The sequence below is a fragment of the Heliangelus exortis genome, chromosome 7 (genome assembly GCF_036169615.1).
Source record: "Heliangelus exortis chromosome 7, bHelExo1.hap1, whole genome shotgun sequence".
NCBI classification, from domain to species: domain Eukaryota; kingdom Metazoa; phylum Chordata; class Aves; order Apodiformes; family Trochilidae; genus Heliangelus; species Heliangelus exortis.
Window position 1 is genome coordinate 759,840 of NC_092428.1, and position 25,594 is coordinate 785,433.

At 56.8% G+C, this 25,594-nt stretch overlaps 2 protein-coding genes across 3 annotated transcripts; one reads left to right on the top strand and one right to left on the bottom strand.

The window, feature by feature from the left end:
• Positions 1–485: 485 nt before the first annotated feature.
• On the top strand, positions 486–17,186 carry PITX3 (paired like homeodomain 3). 2 transcript variants are annotated; one of them, XM_071748147.1, is made up of 4 exons: positions 486–742; positions 13,165–13,308; positions 14,559–14,764; positions 15,581–17,186. In XM_071748147.1, exons 2-4 carry the CDS (start codon positions 13,200–13,202, stop codon positions 16,133–16,135), a joined length of 870 nt encoding a protein of 289 aa, XP_071604248.1. In that variant the 5' UTR covers positions 486–742; positions 13,165–13,199; the 3' UTR covers positions 16,136–17,186. The 2 variants fall into 2 exon arrangements, with proteins under 2 accessions (XP_071604248.1, XP_071604249.1); XM_071748148.1 differs by having other exon boundaries at positions 14,559–14,752.
• Positions 17,187–19,626: 2,440 nt separating this feature from the next.
• On the bottom strand, positions 19,627–24,472 carry LOC139798086 (very long chain fatty acid elongase 6-like). Its single transcript, XM_071748171.1, has 6 exons — positions 24,324–24,472; positions 22,776–22,801; positions 21,864–22,107; positions 21,459–21,590; positions 20,600–20,751; positions 19,627–20,081 (listed from the first exon to the last, which is right to left on the bottom strand). Exons 1-6 carry the CDS (start codon positions 24,470–24,472, stop codon positions 19,654–19,656), a joined length of 1,131 nt encoding a protein of 376 aa, XP_071604272.1. The 3' UTR covers positions 19,627–19,653.
• Positions 24,473–25,594: the final 1,122 nt, after the last annotated feature.

Below are 25,594 nucleotides of genomic sequence, written 5' to 3' on the forward strand. Positions count from 1 at the left end.
TTATCCCTAATTAACATCCTCTGCCCCCCCGCGCTTCCAGCCGCCTGACCCCGAGCACACTGCCCGGCCGGCGGCTCTCACGGCAGAGCCCCAACGAGGCTCTCGGCGCCGGTACCGAGCGGAGCCGATACCCCAACACCGGCTCCAGCGTGGCGAGTCGCCGGCCGGCGACCAGCCCTGGCAGACACCGAGCCACAAGCGGCCACAGAGGCCCCCGGCGGAGCGGACCCCCGGGCCCGGTCCCGTTCCCGAACCCCGGGAGCGGCCCCGCCGCGGCGGCACCGGAGCAGGGGGGCGTGGTCATGAGGGTGGGCGTGGCCGCGGCAAAGGGTGGGGCCCGCCTTCTCGGCCAATCGGGACGCGGGAGAGCGGCGGTATGCAAATGAGACGCGTGGCGATTGGTGGGTGCGCGTTCGGGGCGGGGCTGGGGCGGGCTGGGCTGGACGGGGCGGGCGGGCGGCGGGCGCGCAGCTGGAATGGGGCGGGCGGGAGCGGGGCGCCCGGTGCAGCTGGCGGGGGGCGCCGGCCCCAGCCATAAAGTGAATGGCCAGGGTGAATGGGACGCAGTCGGCCGGCGCCCTCCGCCTCCGCCCTCCCCGACGGCCAGGTGCAGAGTGCCCGGGGAACCGGGGGGATTTACTTTCTGACAGCGCCCGAGCAGCCCGGGTCAGCGGGGCGGGGGCAAGCTGAGCCCCTCTCGCAGGATTAAGGCCGCCCAGCCCAACCTGCATCTGGAGCCGCTGTAAGTGTCCCTCCGTCCCCGGACCCCCGGGGTGGGTTGGTTGTTTTGGGGGTTTTTCTTTCCCCTCCCATCTTCTTTCCCCCGTGAGTCTCCCGACCGCAGCCCTTCGGAGGCTGGCGCGGGGTAAGAGCATCCCCGGCGGGGCGGATCGGCGCGGGGGCAGCCCCGCTGCCTCTCCGGGGCCGACGGCCAGGGAGAGGGGGAGAACGGGCGGATCGGACCCTGCGCTGCCGTCTGCCGGGGGTCCGGGGGACCGCTGCCGGGCCGCGGCGCCTCTTCCCCCGCTCTGCCCTTCGCAGGGCCCGGCAGCCGCTGCCTGGTGCCGCCGGGATGCCGCGGCTCCGGCCATCCCCTCGGGGCCGCCGCGGGCCCCTCCCGGCAAGCGCCGCTGCCGGAGCCTCTCGCAGTTGCTAAACTTAGTCATTTTCCACTCGGGCGAGCGGGGAAGGGGCTGTTTAAATTAGTCGGGGCTCGCTGTAAATAACGGCGCTGCGGCTCAGCTGTCTGCAGGGTCCGGGGGAGAAGGGCGCGGGGAGACATCACCGAGGAAAAAAGGAAGGCAGCCCGACGGCTTTTTGGACAGTTGGATAAATTATATTTATGTAACGGGCTGGCTCCTGTTTACAGCGGAGCCGACCTCCCTGCAGCGCCGGGGAGAGGCCGAGCCGGCCCCCGTGGACGGGACGAACTCGCCCCGGGACCCGAGCGGGTATGGCAGAGCTGGCGGGGCTGCGGGGGGAGCGGCGACCCCCGAGCCGGCTGCGCCGGCTGCTCCGAGCCGCCCCGGCAGAGCGGGACCGCCAGGCGCCGGGAGGCTGCGAGCAGAGGCAGCTGTCCGACCCCCGGGCTCTCGCACGGGATCCGCCGACTCCCCGGCGCCGGGGCACGGTGTAAACCGGCCCCGTTCCCTCCCGCCGGCCGATCGGAGCGGGCGCCAGTCGGAGCCCGGTACCGGCAGCTTCTCCCCCGGCTATTTCCCGCTCAACGAGTGCGGCCCCGGGAAAGGAGCCAGAGGGTCAGCGCCGCAACCCCGGGTCCTTTTCCCCCGTCCCCTTCCTCGGGGCGGGGGACAGGGGCTGCTCCGCTGCCCCTCAGGGGAGGGGGGAGATGCCCGCGCTTCGCCGCAGCTGCCGGGGCGGGGACGCGGGGGCGGGCCCGGTGCCGCCGAACGGGACACCTGTCGGACTCTCTGCCGGTACCGCCGAACGGGACACACCTGTCGGACCTTCTGCCTGCACCCCCGCGGCTGGACAGCTGAGGGGACGGGTGGGAAGGGGGCTGGGGTCTCTTCCAGCCCTGGCAATTCCCTGGTTCTAAGAGGATACCGGTGCAGAAGGGAAAAAGAAGGGGGATCGGGAATCCCCCAGGCCAGGGGGTCCTCCATGGCTCGGAGGATGATGCTGGGGATGAAATGGCTTCATCCGCTCTGCGCTTTTCAGGAGATGCTCAAAGCAGCAGCTCAGGAAGGTGCCTCCCGGGAGCACCACTCCTGTCCCACCTCCCAAAAGCAGGGAAAGGTCACCTCGCTGGCAAGGGGATCAGGGAATCGCTCCCCTTCACCCCACTCCCTCCACCCCCTCTGCCTGTCGGTGGTGGGGAGGGATGGGTGTTCGTGCAGGCTTCACTCGTGTCTTGCTGTGAGGGACAAAGAGCTGCCTGCTGACTCCTGAGGGACCCGCAGAGCATGGGAGCTGCTTCCAGGCTCCACAGATGCCTGCAGAAGGGGAGCAGGGTTTGATTTTCGTTAGCAAAGGGTCATACCGTGCCTGGTGCTCCTTACAGGGAGCCGAGATGGCTTTTTCCCCCGCAGCCTGGAGAGCAGTCTGGGCGAGGGCTGTGTTTTTCCTGCTGTTACTGGGATTGTGCAAGGGGCCCAGACCTGCGGCCCCCCGTGAAAGCCCCCCTAAAGCCCTGTGACTTAGATGGCTCCTACCCCGTTAAAATTCAGTACCTTCCTTTCTGGCAGAGGAATCGTTGCAAGCCTCACTTTAATATCTATTACAGTTCTATAAGGGCTTAATTCAGGCAATTAATAGATCAGCAAATTGTGACTGGATTGCAAAAGCGTTGGTTAATGTAACCTACGGGGGAGCTGGCAAAAAAGAGTGGCACCTTGCCTCTCTGTCAGACGCTGCCCAAAGCCTTGAGATTGAGAGGTGAGGCTGACTTTGGAGTCTGCCAAAAAAGAAAAAAGCCAGAAACCCGATCTGGGGGACCGGTTCGAAAGGAAGATGAGATGAGCCGAGGCCGTGAGGTCTGTCTCGTGACCTGGCACCCATGTGCCCGGGCTCTGGGGACAGGGATGGTGTACCTGGGCTGGGAACCAAGTCCCCAGATGGGGAGAACTGGTGGGGTTTGTGCCGGGCACCACGCGGGAGGGGGTGAGGAACGGGAGGCTGCGGCGTCTCCGAGCAGGCTCAGGGATCGTCTGGCTGCTGGAAAACGGGAGATTGCTATTTACTTAAGGCCCGATGCCAGACGGGGCAAAGCTCCCCCTCTTGCCGAGGGCACCAGGCTGTGCCAAGCCCGGGCATTTGCTGCTTGGCGGGGGGACAGCCTCCACCAACTGGCATCCAACTTAGTGCTGAGCCCGTAGGAAAAACCCTCTCTTGTCAACACCCGCCCGAAACAGGGCTGGGGTTTCAGACGGCTGGAGAAAGAGGATTTCTGAGGCCAGCCCTCCTCGCCGCGCTTCCCTTCCTCCCCTTTGTGTGCCGCTCCCCCTCGGCAGCACCCCTGCCCTCCGCCCGCCTCACCTCTGAATATTAATGCCTCTGGCAGATTGGATAATAATGTGACTGGGAATTGAATGAAGCTGGTTATTAGCTCTGGGCTTCCTTGGGGCATTTAAGGGAGTCTACAGGCTTTTCCTGGAGGCTCGGCAGCATCAGGGGCCGGGGCTGGACTCGGCAGAGAGGAGGGCAGCTCCTGGGGGAAAAGGATTTGCTGGAAATCCTTCTCTGCCTCCGAGCCCCGGGAGGACAGGCAGGGCAGCCCGGCCATGGATTCCTGAGGGTGCTTGGCTGGGCATCTGCTGGTGTGCAGCAAACGATTAAATATTAAAAGTTGTTGTTTTTCAGGAAGGAACTAAGAGATCTGGCTGGGCAGGAGCTGAGAAGTGTGTCTGTTATTCCTAGGCTGAAAAAGAAAAGAAAAAGGGAGATGGGGAGGGAAGGAGGATGGAGGTCCCCTTCTTTCCTCCTCACTGCTGCCGGGGTATTGATCGGGGAGGAAGAGGGTGAATCCTCTACAGGCTGAACAGGGAATTTCCCGCTGGTTTTCAGGGTACAAGTTCAAGCTCAGAGCCCTCACTCATTTCTGAAGAGCCGCACCATACAGTGCCTCTCCTCGGGACCGCACCGAGCTTTGCCACAAGCAGACCTCTGCATGCTTTTAGCACGAAGGGAAATATCCCTGTTGTGCAGAGGGGAAACGGAGCTCCGGCAGAATTACCTGATCAGAACCAGAAACACAACCTCTGTCCCTTGACCCTCAGCCCGACGCTATCTCCCAAACTGCAGCTCCACCAGAAAATAAACATTTACACCCTGCTAACTGCTGCAAAAGAGGGGGGAAAGCAGAGCTGTGCGTGCACAAACAGCTATTAAATTTGTCTTTGAGTTTTTTGGGGTTTTTTTCAACCGTTTGAAGTGTTCAGAGGCGCATTAATGGGGCGATAGCTGCGGGGTAGGGATCTCAGCTGAGGTCCTGCCCGCATTAACTGAGGCGCTCGGACCCCCCCATCAGACCCCCCCCCCACTGCCCCACCTGTTTGTAACCCCACCAGCCAAGTGCCACGGCCCCGAACGCCAGAGATGAAGGAAGGTTTCTGTCTGTAGGACGCAGCACATCTGCCACCCTGGTTTCTCTAGCCCTACTCTTATTTAATACACGCACTGATTTGCTGCTTGGGGAGTTCCGGCGGGGCTGGCAGGCTCAGAGCCCGCAGAGCTGTCTGCAAAAACCGGGGGGAAAAAGTACAAAGATGAAATAAAACAAATGACCAGATTGGTCACAGTTAGTTTTGCCTCTTTCTCTCTCTCTTTGTTCCTCCTTCCTCCCCAACCTCGTTTCAAGCAGAAGCATTCCCACCCTTCACCTTTTCCCTCCCTTCAAACGCTGCCATTTATGTCTCATTTGCTTTTAAAAGCTTATTATAAACGACCAGCAAGAAGCATGAGGATTTAACTCTAAATCGAGTTGACTTGTCTGTCTGCGGACATTTTTTATTTACTCCTCTTTCTGAAAAACAAATAAACGGAGAATCCCTCCCAAATAAAGCAGCTCCCCACTTAGATTTGAACACACTTTAAAAGAAATCTCTCTTGGTTTTTGCCATTTTTATTTCCTGTTTGTTTCTGAGCTTAGACTTGACAATGGAAACCACATGAAATTCCCTTTTTGTTCCATCAGTTTTATTTTTGGTGCCTCAATATCCTAACTTCCAGTTCTACAAGTTGGGGTTTGGTGTGGGTTTTTTTTATTTTTTAATATGCGCTTTCTGCAGGGTTATTTTTTTTTTTTAAGTAAACGCGTGGAAGATTTGCTAAAAAAAAATAATTAAGACTTTCTATAGGACTGGGTGTATCAGGAGTGTTAAAAAATAAAAATAAATTTTTTATTCTTAACTAATTGAGCCATAAAAGCCAGTTTGGTCGTGGTTCCATACCTAACCAGGGAGAAATGCTGAAGTGGTGCATGATACGCACTTTTCTGTCCTGTTCAAAAGGGGCGTTTTGGGGTGGGTGGGTTGTTCGGTTTTTCAGAGGGTTTTGCAGCTTCATTTGTGCCGGGTGTGTTTTAATAACGGTGTTTAAACCCCCCAGGGCTTGAGCTGGGATGTGTCCCCAGTCCCAGGGCCTGGGGAGAGCAGGGAGAGACCGTTCTGCTGCTCTGGGGCTGCGGGTGGGCTCTTACCGGGGGGCTGGGGATATTTGGGGTGTAAGGTCCCTGTCCCCAGAGCTGGGGGGCTGGGAGGGGGGTGGTGTGACCCCAACAGCAGTGCTCAGAGCCAGATCGCTTACCCATCCTTTTTCTCTCCCCCCCGCTTTGATGGGCTCGCCCCAGGGTGAGGAACGAGGGATTTCCTACCCACCCACACCCCCGGGCTGGCGTGGGGCACAGCCTGCAGCTGGACGGGGAAACTAAAGATTTAGGGGAGAATTTAAAAAAAAACAACAAAACAAAACAACAAAACCAAAGCCAGGCTTTCGACGCAGCCCTTAAGCAGCAGCACAGTGCATTTCGGGATCCTGAAATTCAAACCCCTTGTTTTGCTGCTTGCAACGTCTCTTGTGCTCCCAAATTTAGGGACATGAGGCAGCGCCCAGCAGGAAACCTGGGTGAGAGGCTGGAAGGGGGGGCAGAGGGGCTGCCAGCCCTCCCTGCTGCCCACACACCCACCCTCCTCCTCCTCCTCCTCCTCCTCACACACAATTACCCGCTCGCTGCCAGTGATACCCGGGATGTCTGCGGGCCTGATCCTGGCGGCACAGAAAAAAAAAAAAAAATCGGTGCAGGATTGTCCCCAGCAGTGTTTGCAGTGGGAAGGGCTAATCCAGACGAGGTCTGGGTAAACAGCCTGACCTTCAGGGCGTGGTGCAAGGTCCGGCAGGGCGCCGAGGGGGGAAGGCAGCTCCAGCATCCCTCCCCTCGTCCCCGGGATGCTGTGGGGCAGGGGGAGGGATGCTGCCCCCTGAGACACCCGCGACACCTCGCGCCCTGCAAGGTTTTCCTGCCAGACAGCTTAAAAATAAAATAAATGAATAAATGCACCCTCTGATCCCCCATGGGGTTGTTTTAAAACAACGGGTCAGCGTCCCCCCCTCAAAAAAAAAAAAAAAAAAAAGAAAAGAAAAAAGTATATATAAATATATATGTAGGGTCTTTCTAGCCTCCGGTTTTGTCACAGAATAAATGTTCTTATCAACCCGAACTTCTCCCGAATGGATTCCTAGCAGCCGTGCTGGGGGATGGCAGGCACGGGCAGCAGCCAGCCCTGGGGGTGCGACATGCTGGTGGCACGGCAGGAGCCCCCCTGACCTTCCCTCCCTGCCTCACCTGGGGGAGCAGGGGCTTCCTGCAGCCTGTTTACCACCTGTGGGAATCATTTACATCTTCAGCAGAGCCCGAGCCCCTCCTGCCCTCCCTCTGCGCACAAAACTGGCTCTTCGAGCCTCCCCAAAATGTGCCAACCGCACGGCCGCAGAGATACAGAGATGACCCCACGGCGCTGCTGCCCCCCAGCCGCCCCCCAGCCACCCCCCGGGAATGGGGCCAGTTTCCTTTGACTGCCGGAATAATTAGTCAAATTCATACAATCGCCCAAATAAATAGAGCCAGACATACCGATCTGCTGAGGCCAGCCCCTGCTGCCCCTGCCTCCTCCCAGCCCGCCTGCGCTGCTGCTCAGCCCGGGGCTGCGCGGGGCGGGGGTCACAGCCCCTTTTTGGGGGGATGAGCAGCTCATCTCCCTCCTGCACCGCTGGCATCGGTCACTCTGCTGCCAGCCTGCCCGGCAGGCAGGGTCGGGACTCCTTAGAGGGTCCTTTGGTTGTGAGGTTCTCCCAGGCAGAGTTGTAGTGTTTATTTATTTATTTTTAAACTGTTTTTTTTTTTTTCCGAAGTCGGTCTCTTTTTCCCCTTCTCCAAAGCAAAGGGATTCATTTCTCTCAGGGAATTTTCTTCTCCCTTGCTGACACTCCTGCCTCACCGAGCCTCAGCTGCTCCAGAACTTTGTGTGGTGGCAATTTGGCCAGGCAAATCTGAGAATTTCACCCATTTATTGGGTTCCAGACGCCTAACAAACAAACTAATCCATAACAAAGCAGGGCTTATATTAATATCACTGCACAGTGGGTCAGCAAATCCCAGCCCGGGCTGCTGGAGACAAGGTGCTGGGAGCCCCACACCAAGGCAGGGTGCTCAAGGGATGCCAGGGACCCAGCTGGACACAGCCAGACCTGCTGGGCAATGCTCACAGGAGTGCAAACAGCACACGTATTTAGGGTTTTGGGGGCAAAAACCCCCACAAAAACAACTTTACAGAAAGTCTGGCAAGACTTTCCTTCTGCGCCAGGGTTGGAGATTTGTTTCCACATTTTGAGTTTTGCTTCAAAAAACAACCAGGTAGGGCAGGGGCAGCACTCGGGTCCAAGGGTACTGATGCAAATAGTTTAATTTGCTCATTTAATTGTAACTCATCAGGGTCTGCAGCAGTCTGGGGGCACAGGCACACCTGCCAGGGAGGACAACGAGGGCAGAGTGACACCAGGGCTCTTCCCCAGCGTGGCACAGCCCAGCAAATAAGCCAACAGGACACATTCCATTGGGGGAGATTTTTTTTTTTTTTTTTTTTTTTTTTTGCTGCCGACATGGGTATGGAGCTGTTAGTCCTTGGGACATTTCCATTGTGATAATCCTCTGGAATACTGGTGGTTTATTAACCCTCTGCTGCCCAGAGGGGAGGTTTTGGCCATCACCCTGCTTCAGGGCTGGAGGCTGGGGCTGAAGCAGAGGGAAGGAGCAGTTTGCCCTCACCTTGCAGGCTGCCCGTGGGGAGAGCATGAGGCAGTGTCCAGCAAGGGCTGGGCATTTCCCTAGCACCTCTTATCTGAGGATCTGGAAGCACTTAAAGGAATTTGACTTCATTGCCTCTACCAGCTCGGGCAGGGCCATTAACATCATTTCTGAGATGAAGGATGGAGTCCCAGAACAGCCAAGTGATTTTACCAAGCCAAGTCTGCACCTTATCTATCCCCCATCCTCTCCCTGCCCCACATTACTGGGAATGTCTCTGTGGAGAGTGGAAACATCCTGGAAACCCTCTTCAGAGAGGCAGAAACCCAGCAGCACAGGCCTAAAGCACCTTCCAGGTGTTACAGAACCCCCCCGCACCCCGGCTCGGGGCTGCAAGGCTTCAATCGAGAAATAAAGTTTATTTTACCCTGTGACTCAGCCCTTGCTGGAGGTCGATGATCTATTTATGAGCGTGTGCCCAAAAGCACTGCCCTGCCAGCCCCGGGGCTGTGCACAGCCTGGAGTTTTTGGAAGCAAGCAGCTTGTTTCCCTGTCCTGTAATGGCTCTGAGCACCCGGCCACCGCCTGGCTGCTGCTGTTTATCTTCCAGTGATTAATGGTCACTCCTGGTTCCTGCTGCAATTCCATTAAGATTAGAGACTTAAAGCTACACGGAGGTGTTTAGCACTGGGGGACCCTGTGTTGTATTTCTATAGTCTTGAGGAAACACTGATTAACTCGTCTCATGTCCCCTGCTTTTTGCTTTCCAGCCGTGGGGAAGGAGCCCCTCGCAGGCAGCTCTCTGGCTCTCAGGTCTGGTAGGACCCTGAAATCCCAGCCCACGGGCCCTCTGATGGCACCACGAGCCAACACAGACACCCCTGAGCAAATACATGGTTCCAGAGGACAAAAATGCTCCTCCTTCCCCTTTGACTCGGGGCAGAGGCTGCTCCACCTTATCTCAGCCCCTCCTGGGGACTGAAGTCCAGAGGCACAGCATCTTCCTGAAAATGTGCAGTTAACCAGAGTCCCAAATGTTTATCCCTGCTAAAAGTAAGCCAGCACAAAGGGAATGTGAAGTGAAGCAATCAGCCAGGCTCCACCAGCGACCTGGTTACTCCCAGCAGCTTGGCTTCTGGGATCAATGGAGCAGGAGAAGACAGCTCTGACCCCAAGACATCTGGTGTAACATCACACCTTCACCTCGAGGGATGGAAGGCAGGAAAGGCACTGCCTCACCAGCTGATTGCAGAGCACCTTTCAGCCCCAGGGAGAGCCCTGAACCCTTTGAGGAGCTCAGCACAGGTGGGGGGACATGCTCAGAGCTCCAGGGGGCTGTGCTGACCTGCTGGAGGGTGTCCAGCCTCCTCCCTGTGGGTCACCAGTGCCCTGTGTCCTGCTATCCAGGGTTCCCGGGGATCAGATCCCTGCTGAAGCCTCCCTGCACACCCATGGGAAACCAAATTAAATCCTACTAACCCCAGAGACAGCTTTTCCCCCCCGAAGTGGGTCCAGCAGAGAGGCTGCTCCCTGAGCAGCACAGGGTACCAGGTGTGACAACCTGAGGGCAACACCCACACGACAGAAACCATCACTGTCTTTAGCCTTGCGTGGCTCACAGTCATCTTGTATGCTGCCTTCCCACTCCTCAGAAAAAGGAAAAAACAACAAAACCCAGCACCCAAGCAGAAGCATCTTCCCTCTACCCTCTGCTTCCCCTGGGCCAGGGACCCGCAGGGCTCTGCTGCAGGGAAAATCAGGGAGGGGATGCAGACAGGGAGTGCCTGGCAGAAAAGGTGTCTGTTTGTCACAGATTTGGGGACTTTTCTCTTGGGAGCAGTCCCGTATATGGCTGTGAGGAGGCAGAGGTGCTGGAGTGGGCTGGGAGTCTTACAAACCCCACACCTCTGAGCAAGCCTGCCTGGTACTGGGACAGGAGCTGTCCCTAAGAAACCCTGCTTTGGTGGCAAAAGAGAGCAAGAGGAAGAGTCAGACAGAGATGATAAATTCGATTTTGCCTAAGGGTGGGTTTTTTTGAGGTGCCAGTTCCAGTCCCTCCCTGAGACCAGGCAAACAACTTGGTAGAAATGCCACAAAGGTTTAACGTTGACTTTCTTAATGTCTCTGCCTACAGTGAGATCGAGCCAAGGTGGAAGAAAGCTCCTTTAATTAAATCCAAAAGGGCTATATAATCCAGAATAATACCTGCAGCCTTTTGTGCCAGTGGCATGGGGCTGGTTTTGGGTAAATACGCAGGGGACAGCACGTGAGCTCTGCACCACTGCAGACTTTTCCTGCGGTCCCTCAGAACCCTGCTGAGCACATCCCCCTCTTCCTCAGCTTCTGCTCCTCTGTGTCCTGCTCACAGTGAGCTGAGGTGGCCTTCTTTGATGCCACCACATCAGGCACATGCTATAGGTATGCAAATACATTTACTGGTACAACCCATCCCCTCTGAAATCCCACCAGGTTTACATTCAGTCCAAAAAGGAAACTTGTTCTGAGCTGCAAGCCCCAGCTTCAGCTTGAACCTGGGCTGCACTTTAACACCAGTTTTCAGCTCAGTGCCCACTGCATCTCTGAGGCCAAGCAGCTTGGATCAGCCTCATAACCACCCCACTGCTGTGGTCCAGGATGGGGCATGAATCTGTAATTCCAGGGCTGGGTTCCCCCGAGCCTGGCACCTTGTGTTGTCACCTACACCTAGGGAACCAGCTCTGAAACACTCCCCCCACAGCTTGTCCCATCTCTGCTCTGGTTTGCACAAACGAAAGCAGCTCAAGATGGGCAAAAAGAGCCTCAAAGCAAACAGGACCCTGTGCTGGAGGACACTGTCCTTCAGTTACAGCAAGGCAGGAGTCTGGATTCCTCCTTAAATCTGGTCCAGTACAGAGTCAAGCCCTAGAAGAGAGGAAATTGTGCTTGACAGATGCAATCATATGCAAATGGCTGTAGAAGAGGGGAAATTATCATCTACAAACATTGGGCAGAAATTCCATCTGCCGCCTCCTCAAGAAGGGCTCTTAATAAATTCTGAGACAGCAAAGTGACACACATCTTAATCAAGACTTAATCCAGGGAATTAATTCACTGCGCGTTCCTGCATAATTCCGGGAGCAGCGCTAAAAGCCGCAGCAATATCAGCAGCAGATGGACTCCCCCCTACTCCATGCAAAGGTATTAAAGACAACACAGCCCCTGTCACATCCCTTCGTGTGCACACAGAGTCACACACACAGCAAAAAGCAACAGGGCAGCCTCAGGAGGGGCTCCCTGCCCTCTGGCCACGGCTGCGGTGGGGGGGGTGCTGGCCTTGCCAAGGGCCCTGGTGGCACATGGACAGGAGATTCCAGACAGCTCTGAAAATACCTCCTTAGTCACTGTCACCCACCTCCACAGGAGGTGCAGCAGGGAGGTGATTAATCTCCTGTTTGTGTGCCCCAAGGGAATGCTGCCTGCAGTGGGCTCTGTCCTGCAGGGCTCTGAGGGGCCAGGCAAACCTGCACCCCCCTGGGACCCAGGTGTCCCAACCCACCTCCCCTGCAGCCTGCAAACCCCCCCTGAAACATCCCCCCCAACCCGAAGATCCCAGGCTAGGGCATCCACTGCTGTTATGTTCCTGGAGATGTTCAAGGTGAGGCTTGAAGAGGCTCTGAGCAACCTGATCTGGTTGAGGGTGTCCCTGCTGACTGCAGGGGGGGGACTGGGTGACCTTGAGAGGCCCCTTCCTACCCAAATCTTTCTGTGGTTCTGCACTGCAGCACCAGGCTCTGTGGCTGGGCAGGGGAGGTGTTAGCTGGGGGATTGGTGTCAGGATCTGTTGTGGTCCCCCTGGAGCAGTCCAGACTTCAGGAACCACCACTGGCAACACATCCTGCTGCCTGCAGCAGAGCCAGGAGCTGAGACTGAGACTGAGGGGGCAAGAGAGGGCCTGGTGGCCTTTCTAAGGTGACATGGCTGGGCTCCACAGCTGCCTCTCCATCAGCTTCCAAAGCAGGCACAGCAGTGCCTTCTTCAGCTGGGCTCTGGTAGGTGGTACAGGGGGAGGGCACAAGTGCCCCCAAGCCAGGACACTGTGAGGATATTCCATCCTGGGATGGGTAAGGATGGGAAAAAGTGTTTGAGTGAGGAGTCCCGGCAGTGTCTGCAGAGCAGGGAGCAGCCCCAGCAGCTGGGCTGCTGTCAGTGTTCATCTTTCAGAAGGGTTCCTTGAGGGGACACGGGCAGCCTGTGGCCAAGATGACCTAAGGCTGGCTGTGAGCTGCCAGGAACAGGCATCCCCAGGCACCCAAGGGTGCCCCTCCTTCAGTCCGGCCAGAGAGGTCCCTGTGTTCCCGAAAGGAGCCCATGTGCGCTGGGCAGGACCTCGGTGGCTCCCTTACCGCCGGGGGGCTTCTCTCTGGGGGTCTGTCCGTGCCTGGGGGCACTGTCCTGCCTGCCTTTGGGTCCCTTTGTGTCTGAGCGGGGGTCTGGGGGCAGAGGAGGGGGCAGGGAGGGGAGGGATGTCTGGGGAAGGTGCTAACAGCCCGTGGCTGGCCCCGCAGCACTTCCTCAGATCTCGGTTACACAGCATGCTCCCGGGCCGGCTATTTCAGTCTGAATGTCACCTATCAATTGGAGGCTCTCTCCCTCTGAAGGCTGCAAATAGAAGCGTCACTCGATGATCTTTGATTTATAAGGGGAGCTCAGCAGAAAGGCTGCCATGCCCATTTTCCAGCCAGCAGAATCAAAGCTGTCCAAAGGATCACGCAGGGATCTTCTGGTGTTTGGTTTGCCGTCGTTATTAATTTATTTTTTTTCCCCTAGCCCTTTCCTTCAGGGTTGGCAAGGCCACTCGGGGGCGGGGGAGGAGGGGTCAGACACACGCAGAGATTCATCTCCCCGATCACCTGCTGCTTTTTCAGATTCCCCATCCTCCTCTGCCTCCCATTCCTGCCTGATGGATTTCAACCTGCTGGCAGAGGCAGAGGCTCGCAGCCCAGCCTTGTCTCTCTCCGACTCCGGGACCCCCCAACACGAGCACAGCTGCAAAGGGCAGGACCACAGCGGTGAGTGCTGGGCTCCAGGTGCAGGAGATGCCTCCAGGTGCAGGAGATGCCTCCAGGTGCAGGAGATGCCTCCAGGGGTAGGAGATGCCTCCAGGGGTAGGAGATGCCTCCAGGGGTAGGAGATGCCTCCAGCCCCCCCTGCAGCTCAGCCCAGGGGCCGAGGGGCTCGCAGGTGCACACCAGGTTGCCAGCATCTCGACTGGGATGTTGGTATAGTCACCTGGACCAGACCCCCCGAGCATTCCTGCCTCTGACACAGCAAATCCCACCTGCAGCTGAAAGAACCAAGTCCCCTCTGGCTCCTCAGAGGGCAGGGGTTCCTCTTCCTCCTTCTCTTCCTCCTCCTCCTTCCCCAAGGAGGTCCCTCTGACCATTCACCCCCCAAACCTACCATGCTCTTTTGTCAGAAGAAAACACCTGCTCAGAAACCAGCTACAGGGGCTTCCCCTGGATTTGATTTTTCCCCTGGAGCTGACAGTTTTGTGTGTTGTTTTTTTTTTTTTTTCCATTAGGCACGAGCAGATAATTCCAGCCATGACCACGGTCACTTCATGGAGGGGGCGATGGTGCACGAGATGTGTTCCACAGCCTATTTTGGGTTGGCAATAAATGCTGGGTGCCTGACTGCCTCCCTCCCTCCCCCCACCCCGCTGTCTTATGAGCTCTAGAAATAATGTTTGTGACATGCCCTCCCAACAGGTTTCACCAGGCAGCACAGGGGGACAGGGACAAGAAGGGACTGCCCTGCATCTCCCCAAATTCTGCAGCTCAGCATGGGTTTGGGGCACCCACAGATCTGTCCTGTGGGGTCCCTTGTTTCCCTCTAGTGCCAAATTTTTGGTCCCTGCTGCAATGTCCGTGCTCTGCACCACTGCCTAGGGAAGAAGGAGAAAAAAAGTCTTTTTAAATCTGCTTTAGAGATGGACAGTGCAGGGATCTCCCTCTTCCAACACTGTCTGAGGGCACTGAGCAGAGGCATCAGATTTATCCTCTTGGCAAGAGCCAGTATATAAATAAAATCCCCATTAAGAGCAGGATTCCAAGAGTTCTGCTGAAACTGGGATCCCCACAGGAGGATGCTCACGGGGACAGGGAGAGCACAGCTGAACATCTGCCTTTCCCCCTCACTTCTCCACATCCCTGTGACAGAAGCTTTTGCTGTGTCAGAGGACCACTAACCAGCTAACTAACTAACTAACCAACTAACGAATTAACTCGTGGGCTCTCTCCTGCCTTTCTGTTCCCCACAGACACCGAGAAGTCCCAGCAGAACCAGACAGACGACTCCAACCCTGAGGATGGCTCTCTGAAGAAGAAGCAGAGGAGGCAGAGGACACACTTCACCAGCCAGCAGCTCCAGGAGCTGGAAGCCACTTTCCAGAGGAACCGCTACCCAGACATGAGCACCAGGGAGGAGATTGCAGTCTGGACCAACCTGACAGAGGCACGAGTCCGGGTAGGACTGCAGCCCCCACAGCTTCCCTGGCTGGGAGACAAGATGCCAGGCAGTTCCCAAGCCAGGGAAGGAACTGGGGGCACCAGAAAATTTCCCCTCCTGACACCACCACACAGCCCCCCATGCTGGGGGTGCCTTCCTCATTCCAATAACCCTGGGGAAAAGCAACGTCCAGGCTCTGCCCCACGGAGCCCCCCAAGCTGACAAACCCCAGTGCCACCCAGGCTCAGCCCTGCTGGAGGGCACACTTTGGGGCTCCCAAATCACTGTGCAGTCACAGGCAGAGCGTGGCAGGGCTCCAGCTGGAGTCAGAGCTTCTCTCTGCTGCTAGAAATACGAGTTAGCAGCACCATGAATAGCCTTCCAGCAGCTTCCATGCTCTGGGAAGTTATATTGTGCAGGTCCCTCCAACACCAATGGATTTTCCTGTCAGAGGACAGACTTCTAGCACCTCACCCCAAGCTGGGCCTGAGGCGAAGGCAAAACAAGGGGAGTTATTTCCCCCACTCAGCAGCACTCAGACCACATCTCCTTGAATGCTCTGCTCCCAGGTCACACAGTCCCAACCCCTCCTCCCTCCCTGTCCTTGCTTGGACACACAGCAGGGGTTCTCCTCACTTTTCCCCAGGGAAAGGGCACCATTGTGTTTGGGCTGGGCTGGGCTGTGGCTGGGTTTTGATCTAGGTGGCAGCCCTTGCTGGGGGATGGCCCCCTCAGCCCTTTCCTGAGGGCTCAGCCTCCCAACGTCCCCAGGAGCCGTTCCTCAGCTCAGAGCAGCTCCCATCCCATCCCCTCCTTCCTTCCTTTCCCTCACAGGTCTGGTTCAAGAACCGCAGAGCTAAGTGGAGGAAAAGGGAGAGGAACCAGCAGGCAGAGCTGTGCAAGAACAGCTTTGGGGCCCAGTTCAACGGACTGATGCAGCCATACGACGACGTGTACTCCAGCTACTCCTACAACAACTGGGCCACCAAAGGGCTGGCCACCAGCCCGCTCTCGGCCAAGAGCTTCCCCTTCTTCAACTCCATGAACGTCAGCCCCCTCTCCTCCCAGCCCATGTTCTCCCCCCCCAGCTCCATCTCCTCCATGACCATGCCTTCATCCATGGTCCCTTCCGCCGTGCCGGCCTCCAGCCTCAACAACCTGGGCAACATCAACAACCTCAACAGCCCCGGCCTCAGCCCCGCCGTCTCCTCCAGCGCCTGTCCCTACGCCTCCTCAGCCAGCCCCTACATGTACAGGGACACGTGCAACTCCAGCCTGGCCAGCCTCAGGCTGAAGGCCAAGCAGCACGCCAGCTTCCCCTACCCGCCCGTGCAGACGGCGCCCTCCAACCTCAGCCCCTGCCAATACGCCGTGGACAGGCCCGTATGAAGGGCTGCCCCGTGCCCCACAGGGACTTGACCTCAGCCTGACCAGAGGAGATTTTTAGCCCTACCACAGCAGACGTCCTGCAGAGCACCAGAGTCAACAGGAGAAAGGTGGAGAGCGGGAGAGAGCCGGGCGAGCGGCGGGCAGACCTCTACCCAGACCTCTCTGACTATCCTATGGTGAATGGTGACTGTCCCCTCCTTCCCAAACACCTTCCCCCCTTCCCCCCTGTCCCAGCCTCCTCCCCTCTTGGTAAAGAAACCAAAACAAGTCTACTGGAAGCCCCGTGGGGAAAGGGGAGCCCCGGTGCATGGGGTGCCTGACCCAACCCACGGGCAGCAGAACCCAGGGTGGTCCCACCTTCCCCTCACCCCCGGGGCAGCACGGGCAGCTGGGTGCCACCCCTGCAGGGGACAGACAGGGACAGGGCCACACGGGGCAGTGCCTGGCTGACCCCTGCACACCCCTGAGAGCCCAGCTCCAAGCAGTTTGCCCACCTATCTACCCCCAAGCCGGGGAGGAAAGCCTTGCCCCACACAATTGGCATCTTCTGGTGATTTGTGTACACGCACGGCCCACAAGAGGTGAAGACTTCAGGAACTGGGAGTTGTAAGGTTATAAAATATGTGTGTGTGTATATATATATATCTTATGTATATATACAAATACATATATTGACATTAAAATAGGATTTCTTTGGTTTGCGCCCAAAATAAATGACAAAGGAGACCTTAAAGCCAAACCCCCCCAAAGCAAGCACTTCCACCAAGGCAGTGTCCTGCCTGCCAGCCTTACTGCTCCAGTCATTTCCAGTCAGACAGGAACACCTTTACCAGTCTACATCCAAAGCATCCCCTTTTTGCAACACTCAGCTCCCCCCTGCACATCTCCTCCCCCTCCCCAAATCCCATTAAAAAAAAAAAACACAACAAAAACCACAAAAAAACCCAACCAAAAAAACCAACAAAAACCAAAACGCCACAAAAGCCCCAACAACAACAAAAAACAACCATCCAACCAGATAATAAAATAAAAGTTGGCACAATCCCTTCAAGGCCTCTGCCTGTCTGGTTATTGGGAGCACCAGCCTGTGTCTGGGGACAAAGTGAGGTCCTTGCTGAGAAGGGATCCTCCCCAGGACAGGCAAGAGATCCCTCAGAGCAAAGCACCTGAGCCACTCAGTCCCTGCCAAAGGGATGGCCCAGCAGATGCTGAAAGCACTCACAGATGTCAGCCCAACCTCGCTGCCACAAGCTCCTGCTTTGCACTGACACAAGCTCCTGCTTTGCACTGACACAAGCTCCTGCTTTGCACTGCCACAAGCTCCTGCTTTGCACTGAGCCACTCCAGCAGGAGGACCCAAGTCACCCCAGCTGGAAGCACAGCCCTGCTGCAGCCTGCAGAGAGCACCCACAACACACACACACAGCACAGCCAAGACAGTGTAACCCGGGTCCTACCTTGGTGCTGAGGTGTAGTTGGGGTCTGCCCCGGGGTGCAGCCTCCATCCAGCAGTCAGTCAGTCAGTCAGTCAGTCAGTCAGTCAGTCAGTCAGTCAGTCAGTCAGTCTGCCCAGAGCCTGGGGCCACCTCTGCTCAACTCCTCTCTGCCCTGCCTGCCCCCCAACAGGGGAAAAAAAAAAAAAAGGTGTGATCTTCTCACTAATATACCCCTCCCCACTGCCCCACAGCTGAGTCCAACTCCTCTCCCTGATAGCCCAAGCCAGGTGGTGCCATGATCCCCCCTTGCTCCTCGATGAAGGGGCTGAGCTTTTCACAGGCTTGGCCCTTCCCACACACCAAAAGTTGTGCCCAAATATCCAGAGCTTGCCAGGTCCCCCACCCTGCTCTGATCATCTCCTGTTGGAGCCCCTGAGCAGGAGTCCAGACCTGCTTTAGGTGTTCTACAAACCTTCTCCAGGACCTCTGTCCCCACCAAGTCCCTGCTCCACCATCCTGCCTGCATCTCCTCGGTGCTGCCACCCAAGCAGGTGGCTTTGAGCAGGGTCCTGCTTATTCTACAGACCTGTTAGGCAAGAAACCCCGTGGCTGTGCACTTCCCAAAATGCAGGTTTAGCAAGGGCACGTTCTCCTCCATCACCCAGGTCATGAGTGGAAATGCTGACCCCAAGCAGATGTCCCTGAACATCACCCACCCAACCCCTTCCTCCCCAGCAGGGATCCACAGATCACTCTCCAGTGGGGTCTGTACCTGCCCCACCACCCCTCTCCAGCAGGGTTCGGAGCCTCCTCCTGGCAGCCAGGATTCCCCTTCCCGTGTCCCAGCCGCTGGATGGAGGGCCGGGGGTGTCACCTAGTGGCCACCCGCACCCCTGCCCCGAGGTCCTGCAGGGATTTCCCCTCCACACCGAGGGCTCCCCCAAGCCCAGATGCTCCAAGGGCACCTGCAGTGGGGACACGAGTGGGGCACACAAACTGCTGACTGTGCTCTCCAAGTGAAAAAGAGCCAGTATAGACAAAAAACCCCAAACCCTCCAGGTACACCCTCTCCGCAGAGGTCTGTTGGCTGTTTTGTCCCACCAGCAACAAATAAGGACTCCTCTGGTCTTCAGAGCCTCAGGAGTGATTTCCACGAAGGTTCAGAACCACAGTTCTGATGTCAGGAGGGAGGATGCTCAGCTCCCCAGGCAGCAAACCCAGCAGAACCTGAGCCCTTCCCTGCTCGGGGCTGGGCAGCTCCCGGGAATTTCTCCTTGGGGCAGAGGGAAGGGGCTGGGGCTGGACCCACAGCGTGCAGGAGGAGGGGGGTGGGGACAGGCGGGACCCTCCCGGCAGTGCTGGATCTTTCTGGGAGGGAGGGAGGGATGGGGACAGCTCAGAAGCTGCACTGCCTCTGGGTGGGGAGAAGAGGGTCCCTGCGAGACGCCCCCAGCCAGCCCAGCAACAGAGCTGGGGCAGCAGGACCACAAAGGGACAGAGCCTGCTGGACAGATGCAGGATGGAGAGACAGCAAAGCTTTCCCACAGCCCGGAACAAAGGGCAAGTATAAATAATTCACCAAACCAATCAATCCATACGCAGCAGCATTTATTAGTTATTTATACCCATCACACCGTGGCACATACACCCTGAGAGGAGCTGGCTCTGGGACCTTTCTGCCCCCAGCCCGTGGGGCTGGGACCCTCACAGCCTCTGTGGGGCAGATCTGGCCCTGCTCATCCCCCAGGGCCTGGGGCAGTGGCTAGTCAGGTTCAACAGATGGGTTAACACAAGGGGCACGGTCAGGATAACAGCCTTGAAGGTTCTGCTTCCAACCTGACAACACAGCAGGGGCTTTCCAGCCGGGTGCTGTTCCCACTGGAAAAAAGCAGCACCTCCTCCTCCTCCTGCTACCAGCCCCTGTCAGCCTGCACCTCACCCTGGTGTGCCACCAGAGCTCAATGCACAGAGTGACCCCCTCCTAGCCCCCATCCCAGCCACCCCACCGGGCACCCGAGCTCCAGACAGGAGTGAAAAGCTTCTCCTCTCCCTCTCCCCCAGAGTCTCTTCTTTTCCCTGTTCCTACCTCCCTTTGGGTTTCTGGGTGCTCCCCAGGTAAGTCTTGAGGAAGAGGTTGCAGAAGAGCACCAGGAAACTGAGGCACAGCACGAAGGAAAGGAAACCAAACCCCCAGCTGGTGTGGCAGACCTTGTCCTCCTCCTCCATCCAGAAGAGGATCAAGGCGTACATGACCACGAACCCCAGCATCTGCAGGATCTGTGACACGGTGATTGCCATGGCAACGGGTCGGGACACCTGGAAGCCGGCGGCTCTCAGGACGTAGTAGGAGTACATGATGGCATGGACACTGAAGTTGAGGACTGTAAGCCAGCCAGTGCCAGCCACCATCTCCTTGTAGCCATACCAAGTGCCCACCAGGGAGGTGACGTGGTGGAACCAGTGGAGGAAGATGAGCTGCTTCTTCCGGAGAACAATGAACAGGGTGTCACCTGGGGGTGGGGGAGAGGGGCAGGGGCAGGCAGGTAAAGCCACAGCAGCAGCTCCCCTTTCCATGGCAGGCAGAAGGACAGCACTGCAATGCTGGACCCATCATCATCCCACCAAGACCTTGGATTCTCTGGGAGCCGTGTTGGTAAAGCCCAGGCAGACACCTACCTGCTGACACATCCCAGTGCTCCAGGCTTGCTTATCCACACACAGCTCCTCAGAACAGCTCTTTCGTAGTTTTTTTTTTTTTTTTTTTTGAGGAAAACTGTGTGGGAAGCCCAGCCATCCCTCCCCTGCCTGCCACTCCCTCCCAGCTGTCCCAGTACTCCCAGAATTGCCCTGGCCTGGGGATCAAACCAGAGCAATGCCACCAGGCTGCAAGAGCAACAGAAGGGAGACGAGTGGGTGCTGTGCAAGCTCTGCTCCCCACACGACAGCTGGGCAGAGACCTGGACACCAGAACCTGCCTGTAAAAGCAGAGGAGTTGGGAACATGGGGTAAGGAGAAGTTGCAGACTCACCCAGTTCCAGGAGTTTGCTGAGGGCAAACAAATAGACCCAGAGCTTGGAGATGGGGTGGACGTAGAAGGACTGACTGCAGACCGAGTGCCTGAAGCCCTTGGTGGCCAGGAGGAAGGAGAGGTGCTGCCAGACCCGCTGGGCTGCAATGCCACTGCAGGAACACCAGAGGAGGGCTCGGCACTGCTCTGCACCCAGGGATGTTCCAGCCAAGCCCACCCCAACGCCCAGAGCAGCCCCAGGGACATCCAAACAAACTTGTGTGTTCTTAGGCTTCCAGGCAGGTTCCAGCCCTGCTGCTGGCTGGGCACAGGCTTGCCCAAGACCTCTTGGATTTCAAACACTTTTCTTTCTGCAAGGGGGAGCAGGGCAGGGCTGCTGCTCCCTGCAGAACCACAGCAAGGCCCAAGGAGTCAGCTCAGCCCTTCAGCTTCCCTGGGGGGTGACAGCAGTGAAGAGCTCGTTTCACCCTCAGCTTCCACTGCTTGAGGAGGCACTCGAGAGCAAGAGCTGCCACACCTGGTCAGAAAAGCAGGACAATTGTCCTGGTGTCCCATCTCCTGACAGGGGCCAGCAGGGCTTGCCCAGGCAGCATTTACACCCTCCTGTGGCAAGCATCTTCACACAGCTTATGAGAGGAAAAAATCCTTCTTTTTTTTCTCCCCTTTGTTGTCAGTCTGTGTGTTTCATTCCCATGAGCTTGTCCCTGACCAGACTGAGCAGTCATCCTCCCATCCTGCCTCTCCCAAAACTTCTCATTTGACAGCCCTAGTGAAACGTTGGGTACCCTGACCTTCCCACCAACCCAGTCCCAAGGGGTGGGGGGTTCTGCAGCTCTCCCTGGCTTTAGCAAAGTCTCACTTGAGCAAGGCCAGGCCGAGGGACCAGAGGGCCAGGGGTGTGCGCAGGCTGTAGGCTCTCCTGCCCTTCATGAACTGCTGGATGCCAAAGACCAGGATCACATAAGCCACAGCCAAAACCACAGACTTGTGCCTGCAAGCAGAGGAGAAGGAGCTGTCAGGACAAGACCCATCCCGAGCTGTCTCCGGGTGGGCTTCTGCAGCCCCAGCAGGGCCCTCTCATTGGGAAGGAAAACACCTCCCACTCCCGGGTTAAATGTTGGGGAAACACCCTGGGGACCTCACACACAAAAAAGAGAGAGCTGTTCCATCCCAGCGGGTCCCACGGAACCTCCCGCAGCCCCCCCGCAGCCCCTCACCCGCCTCCCCCCGCAGCCCTGGGGGGACCCGCAGCCTCCCCTCTCACCAGTTCTCCCGCATCCATTCCCTGGCTTCCCGGTCGTTGAAATCCCTCTCGAAGCCGAACTCCCCCCGCAGCTCCAGCTCCGAGGGGTCAAGGCTCAGCTCCATCGCCAGCACCGGGACCCAACCGAAAAGGTGCAGCCCCGGGGATGCTCTGCTCTCCTCTCCTCTCCGCTCCGCCCCGGCACCGCACCGGGGGCGGGACCGGCAGCAGCCCGGCCCGACGGGGCGAACGGAACCTCCCCCTCCTTACGCACCGATCGGCTGTTATTCGCAGTAAGAGCTGCGGTTTTCTGGTAAAGTTTGGCTTTTTCACAAGGACAGGGAGCGGGGGGGTAGTTCTGGCTGCGGTGGCAGAGCATCACCTGTTGTCTCGGCTGCCCTCTGGGCAAGGTGAGAGGAAAATTGACTTTTGCCTGAATGACAAAATATCCCAAGCCCCCTTGTATCAGGAGAGTAAGAAAGGCATCGGCTGCTTTGCCTTTAGAGAGCAGGTTTGACTTCCAGTCCTTCCAGACCTGTGCAGGACTCCAGGTACCATCCAGGATGGGTAAGAGCTTGGCAAGTCTGGGTAGGGCCCACAGTTCAGAGATCAAAGTGTCTTCCCTCTTTCTGGGAAGATACAGTAGGGTGCTTAGGAAACCATCTCCCAGAGAAATTGACAAAAATTAAGCTTTGGGAAAGGTAAGGAACAAGAAGCATCTACAGCTCCCCAGCCTGCCAGCTGACTCACTGCCCCAGACAGTGGCACAGGAGGGGCTGCACAGACTGCAGAAGGACTGAAACTCAACGGATGCTCTGGAATCAGTGACACTAACGAGGACAGTGGCAAAACCTGACCTGGGGTGGGGGGGACAGGGGCAGTGTGGCTGTCAGGATCTTCACTTGCTCGTTGGCAAGGGCTCTGCAGCTGTACTGTCAGCAATCACCTGCTCCATACAGCTGGGGGACATGGAAACAAAGGAGCTGGTTTTTAAAAATTATTTAATTTATTTAGTTATTTTAATTTCAGGCAGGATATGCCAGTTCAGGCTGCCCTTAAATAAGAGAGCTCTGCCAGTCTGTGTCAGATCTGATGGAGCTGTGGTGAGGGTGGGCACACAACCACCTCTGAATCAGCCCATCCATCCTGCCTGTGATGGCCACTGGGGAATTACACACCAGAGCACAGTGGGAGGCACTGAGGGATCAATCTCCTTGCACAAGCCCTGCAAGTTTTCACTGAAGTGCAGGGTGATGCCCTGAGCCCACGTGTCCCTCTGCTCTGAGTGTGACTTCATCCCTGGGGCAGCTTCTCCACCACGCCACAAAACCAAAGAACACTCTGGGTGTCCTTTATCTCTGAACCTTTTTGGAGGTGGCAGGACAGGCGAGCTGTGATTCCTTACACACACTGCCCTTTGCTCTGAGAGGTGGGAAGGAAAAGTAAGGAGAAGAGAAGAAACTCTCTCTCCTGGCTGACTTGGGAAAGCAGCCTGGGTTTAGGAGATGTTGCAGCAAGGAGCAGGACAGAAGATGCTGGAGGAATGACCCAGGGCTGACTGCTAGGCTTGCGTGAGCTGGATGGATAGCTCGTGTTGTAAGGGCTGAGCAAAAGGGTGGTGACAGCAGGAGCTGGTAACCCAGAGATGTCACAATCTGCCTTCAGATGGATGAAGCTGAGGGTTACAGATCCCATACGAAACACCAGTGATGAAAACCACCTGCCAGGAGCTCTCCTGTTGGCTTTGTGGCAGCACCTACCATTTGCAAAACTTTCTGCTCTTTCAGGCCTGACAGCAGTCCCACTGGTGTTAAGAAACTGTGATTAAGACAAGTGCACGGAGCTGGATTTTTGCCTGGAGTTACTGTGTCTGCAAACTTAATTCTGAAAACAGCAGCTGAGTGCACATACAGAACCTGGAGAACCTGAGATGAGCAGAGAATTTGTCCTTTTAATTAATCAGTGCCTGTTTTCACACAGCTGAAAATCGAGAGGCTGAAGGAGACTGGTCTGGGTAGCTAACAAGTTGTTCTTGAACAAGTGAATGTGCAGAAATCCTGCTGAAGGACTTCTTCTGAAGATCAAAGTTGTCCTTTCAAGAACCTGATCAGCTGCCTCTTTATCACAGAAGCCTCAAGGCTCAGGCTGGGTTTCAGAGCATCCATCCTGCACGTACCTATTTGTGCTGGCTGAACTGCTCATCACAAAGAGACTCTGAACAAAACAACATCCAGAATTTCTCAGCTCTGGTGACAGCTCTGGTGCTTTAAACAAGAGAGAAATAAACCACAGCAAGGTATCAGTATCATTGCACTGACCAAATGGCCTCTGTGAGCTGTCGCCCACCTCGGCTGTGGGGTGTCAGAGCTCTCAAACACTCACAGCACCTTTTCCTTTGCAAACCCCACCAGAGCATCCTGCCGGGACCCGCTCCTCCTCTTCCAGGCTCTGCTCTCGCATCTGGAGCCATCCCCTGCTCACCTGCAGAGGGAGACAGCTCCTTTTTCGCAGCCGAATTTTGTTGACACCACCAGCACCACCACCTTACCCTGCTGCGAGCAAACCTCTCTGCGGAGCGCGGAGCCCGCACCCCGCTGCGGAACCGGGATGCTGCGGGGACCCTCCCGCATCCCAAAGCAACAAGAGACGGGGTTGGGGATGAGCTGATCCCACAGACAGACAGCTGATGCCACAGACAGACAGCTGATCCCACAGACAGACAGCTGATCCCACAGCTGCCGTGTCCCGCAGCACCGCGGATGCTGAGCAGGGGATGCTGCAGGTGCAGGGGCTCCATCCCTGGGCTCCGGCAAGGAGCTGCTCCAGGCTTTGGGAGCACCTGGAAAACACCTTCCTCTGCAAGGCCAGGCTGTCTCCTGCCCGCATCAGCCTTGCGAGGAGCTGCTGGGGCTGGGCAAACCTGAAAAGCTGGCTCCTGCTCTCCCCGAAATACCTCCCCCGGCAGGCAGAGCCACTCGGGGCCCTGGCAGGGAGCTCTGCAGTGTCCCAGCATCCCACCAGGTCCCTTCCCAGCGCCCAGAACCAGGGGCAGGGCTCAGCGGGGCTCTGCACAGCTCCTGGATGAGGCTTCTCCAGCCCCTCAGAAAGCATGGACTCACAGAGTACTTTTCATTGAGAGGAGGGGAAAAAAAAAAAAAAAAGAAAAAAGAAAGATAAAAAAAGGCTTGTTCCCTGCTTGCTGCCTCAGCAACCCCAGTTTTCATTTCCTAAGGTACACCACAACCCCTCTGGGCAGCTCAGTGCCTGTGCCAGGTATCTGAGGGGCTGCTTGCTCAGAGAGGAGGGAGCAAGCTGCAGGATGAAGCTCACCTACAGCCCTTCCCCCACCGAGGCTTTTCATGTGTGTGTGACAGGCTGCTGATTATTCATAATGGGGCTTAATAACTGGCTTAAGGCTTTGTTACACTTCCCTCCCTCCTTCAGTACGGAGAGAATAACAAGGGCAAAAGCAAAGAGAGAAAGCCATGCCTCTCATAGGGAAAGTTTTCCAGAGGATGGGAATAAAGCTGGAAAAGCTAGAGGAGCCCTCATCCTTAATGAGGATATACAAATACTGCCCCCATAACTCAGAGAATGGCTTCTGAGAGTTTCTAAGCCCATACACAGCTTTTCCAGGGGAAGACTTCACTTTTTGAAGGTCCCCTCACAGGTCACAGGTCTGTGTTTCACTCAGCTAAACATGGATCTTCCCAAACTGCTGAATCCCTTTGTAAGACACCAGATCTGGACTG

Excerpts from the sequence above, each read along its gene's own strand:
- PITX3 (XM_071748147.1), top strand. The coding sequence starts at position 13,200 with ATGGATTTCAACCTGCTGGCAGAGGCAGAGGCTCGCAGCCCAGCCTTG. Across the intron at positions 13,309-14,558 it reads CAAAGGGCAGGACCACAGCG|ACACCGAGAAGTCCCAGCAG; the intron begins GTGAGTGCTGGG and ends TGTTCCCCACAG. Across the intron at positions 14,765-15,580 it reads TGACAGAGGCACGAGTCCGG|GTCTGGTTCAAGAACCGCAG; the intron begins GTAGGACTGCAG and ends TTTCCCTCACAG.
- LOC139798086 (XM_071748171.1), bottom strand. The coding sequence starts at position 24,472 with ATGCGGGAGGGTCCCCGCAGCATCCCGGTTCCGCAGCGGGGTGCGGGC. Across the intron at positions 20,752-21,458 it reads CTCGGCCTGGCCTTGCTCAA|TGGCATTGCAGCCCAGCGGG; the intron begins GTGAGACTTTGC and ends GTGTTCCTGCAG. Across the intron at positions 20,082-20,599 it reads CAGCAAACTCCTGGAACTGG|GTGACACCCTGTTCATTGTT; the intron begins GTGAGTCTGCAA and ends CCCCACCCCCAG.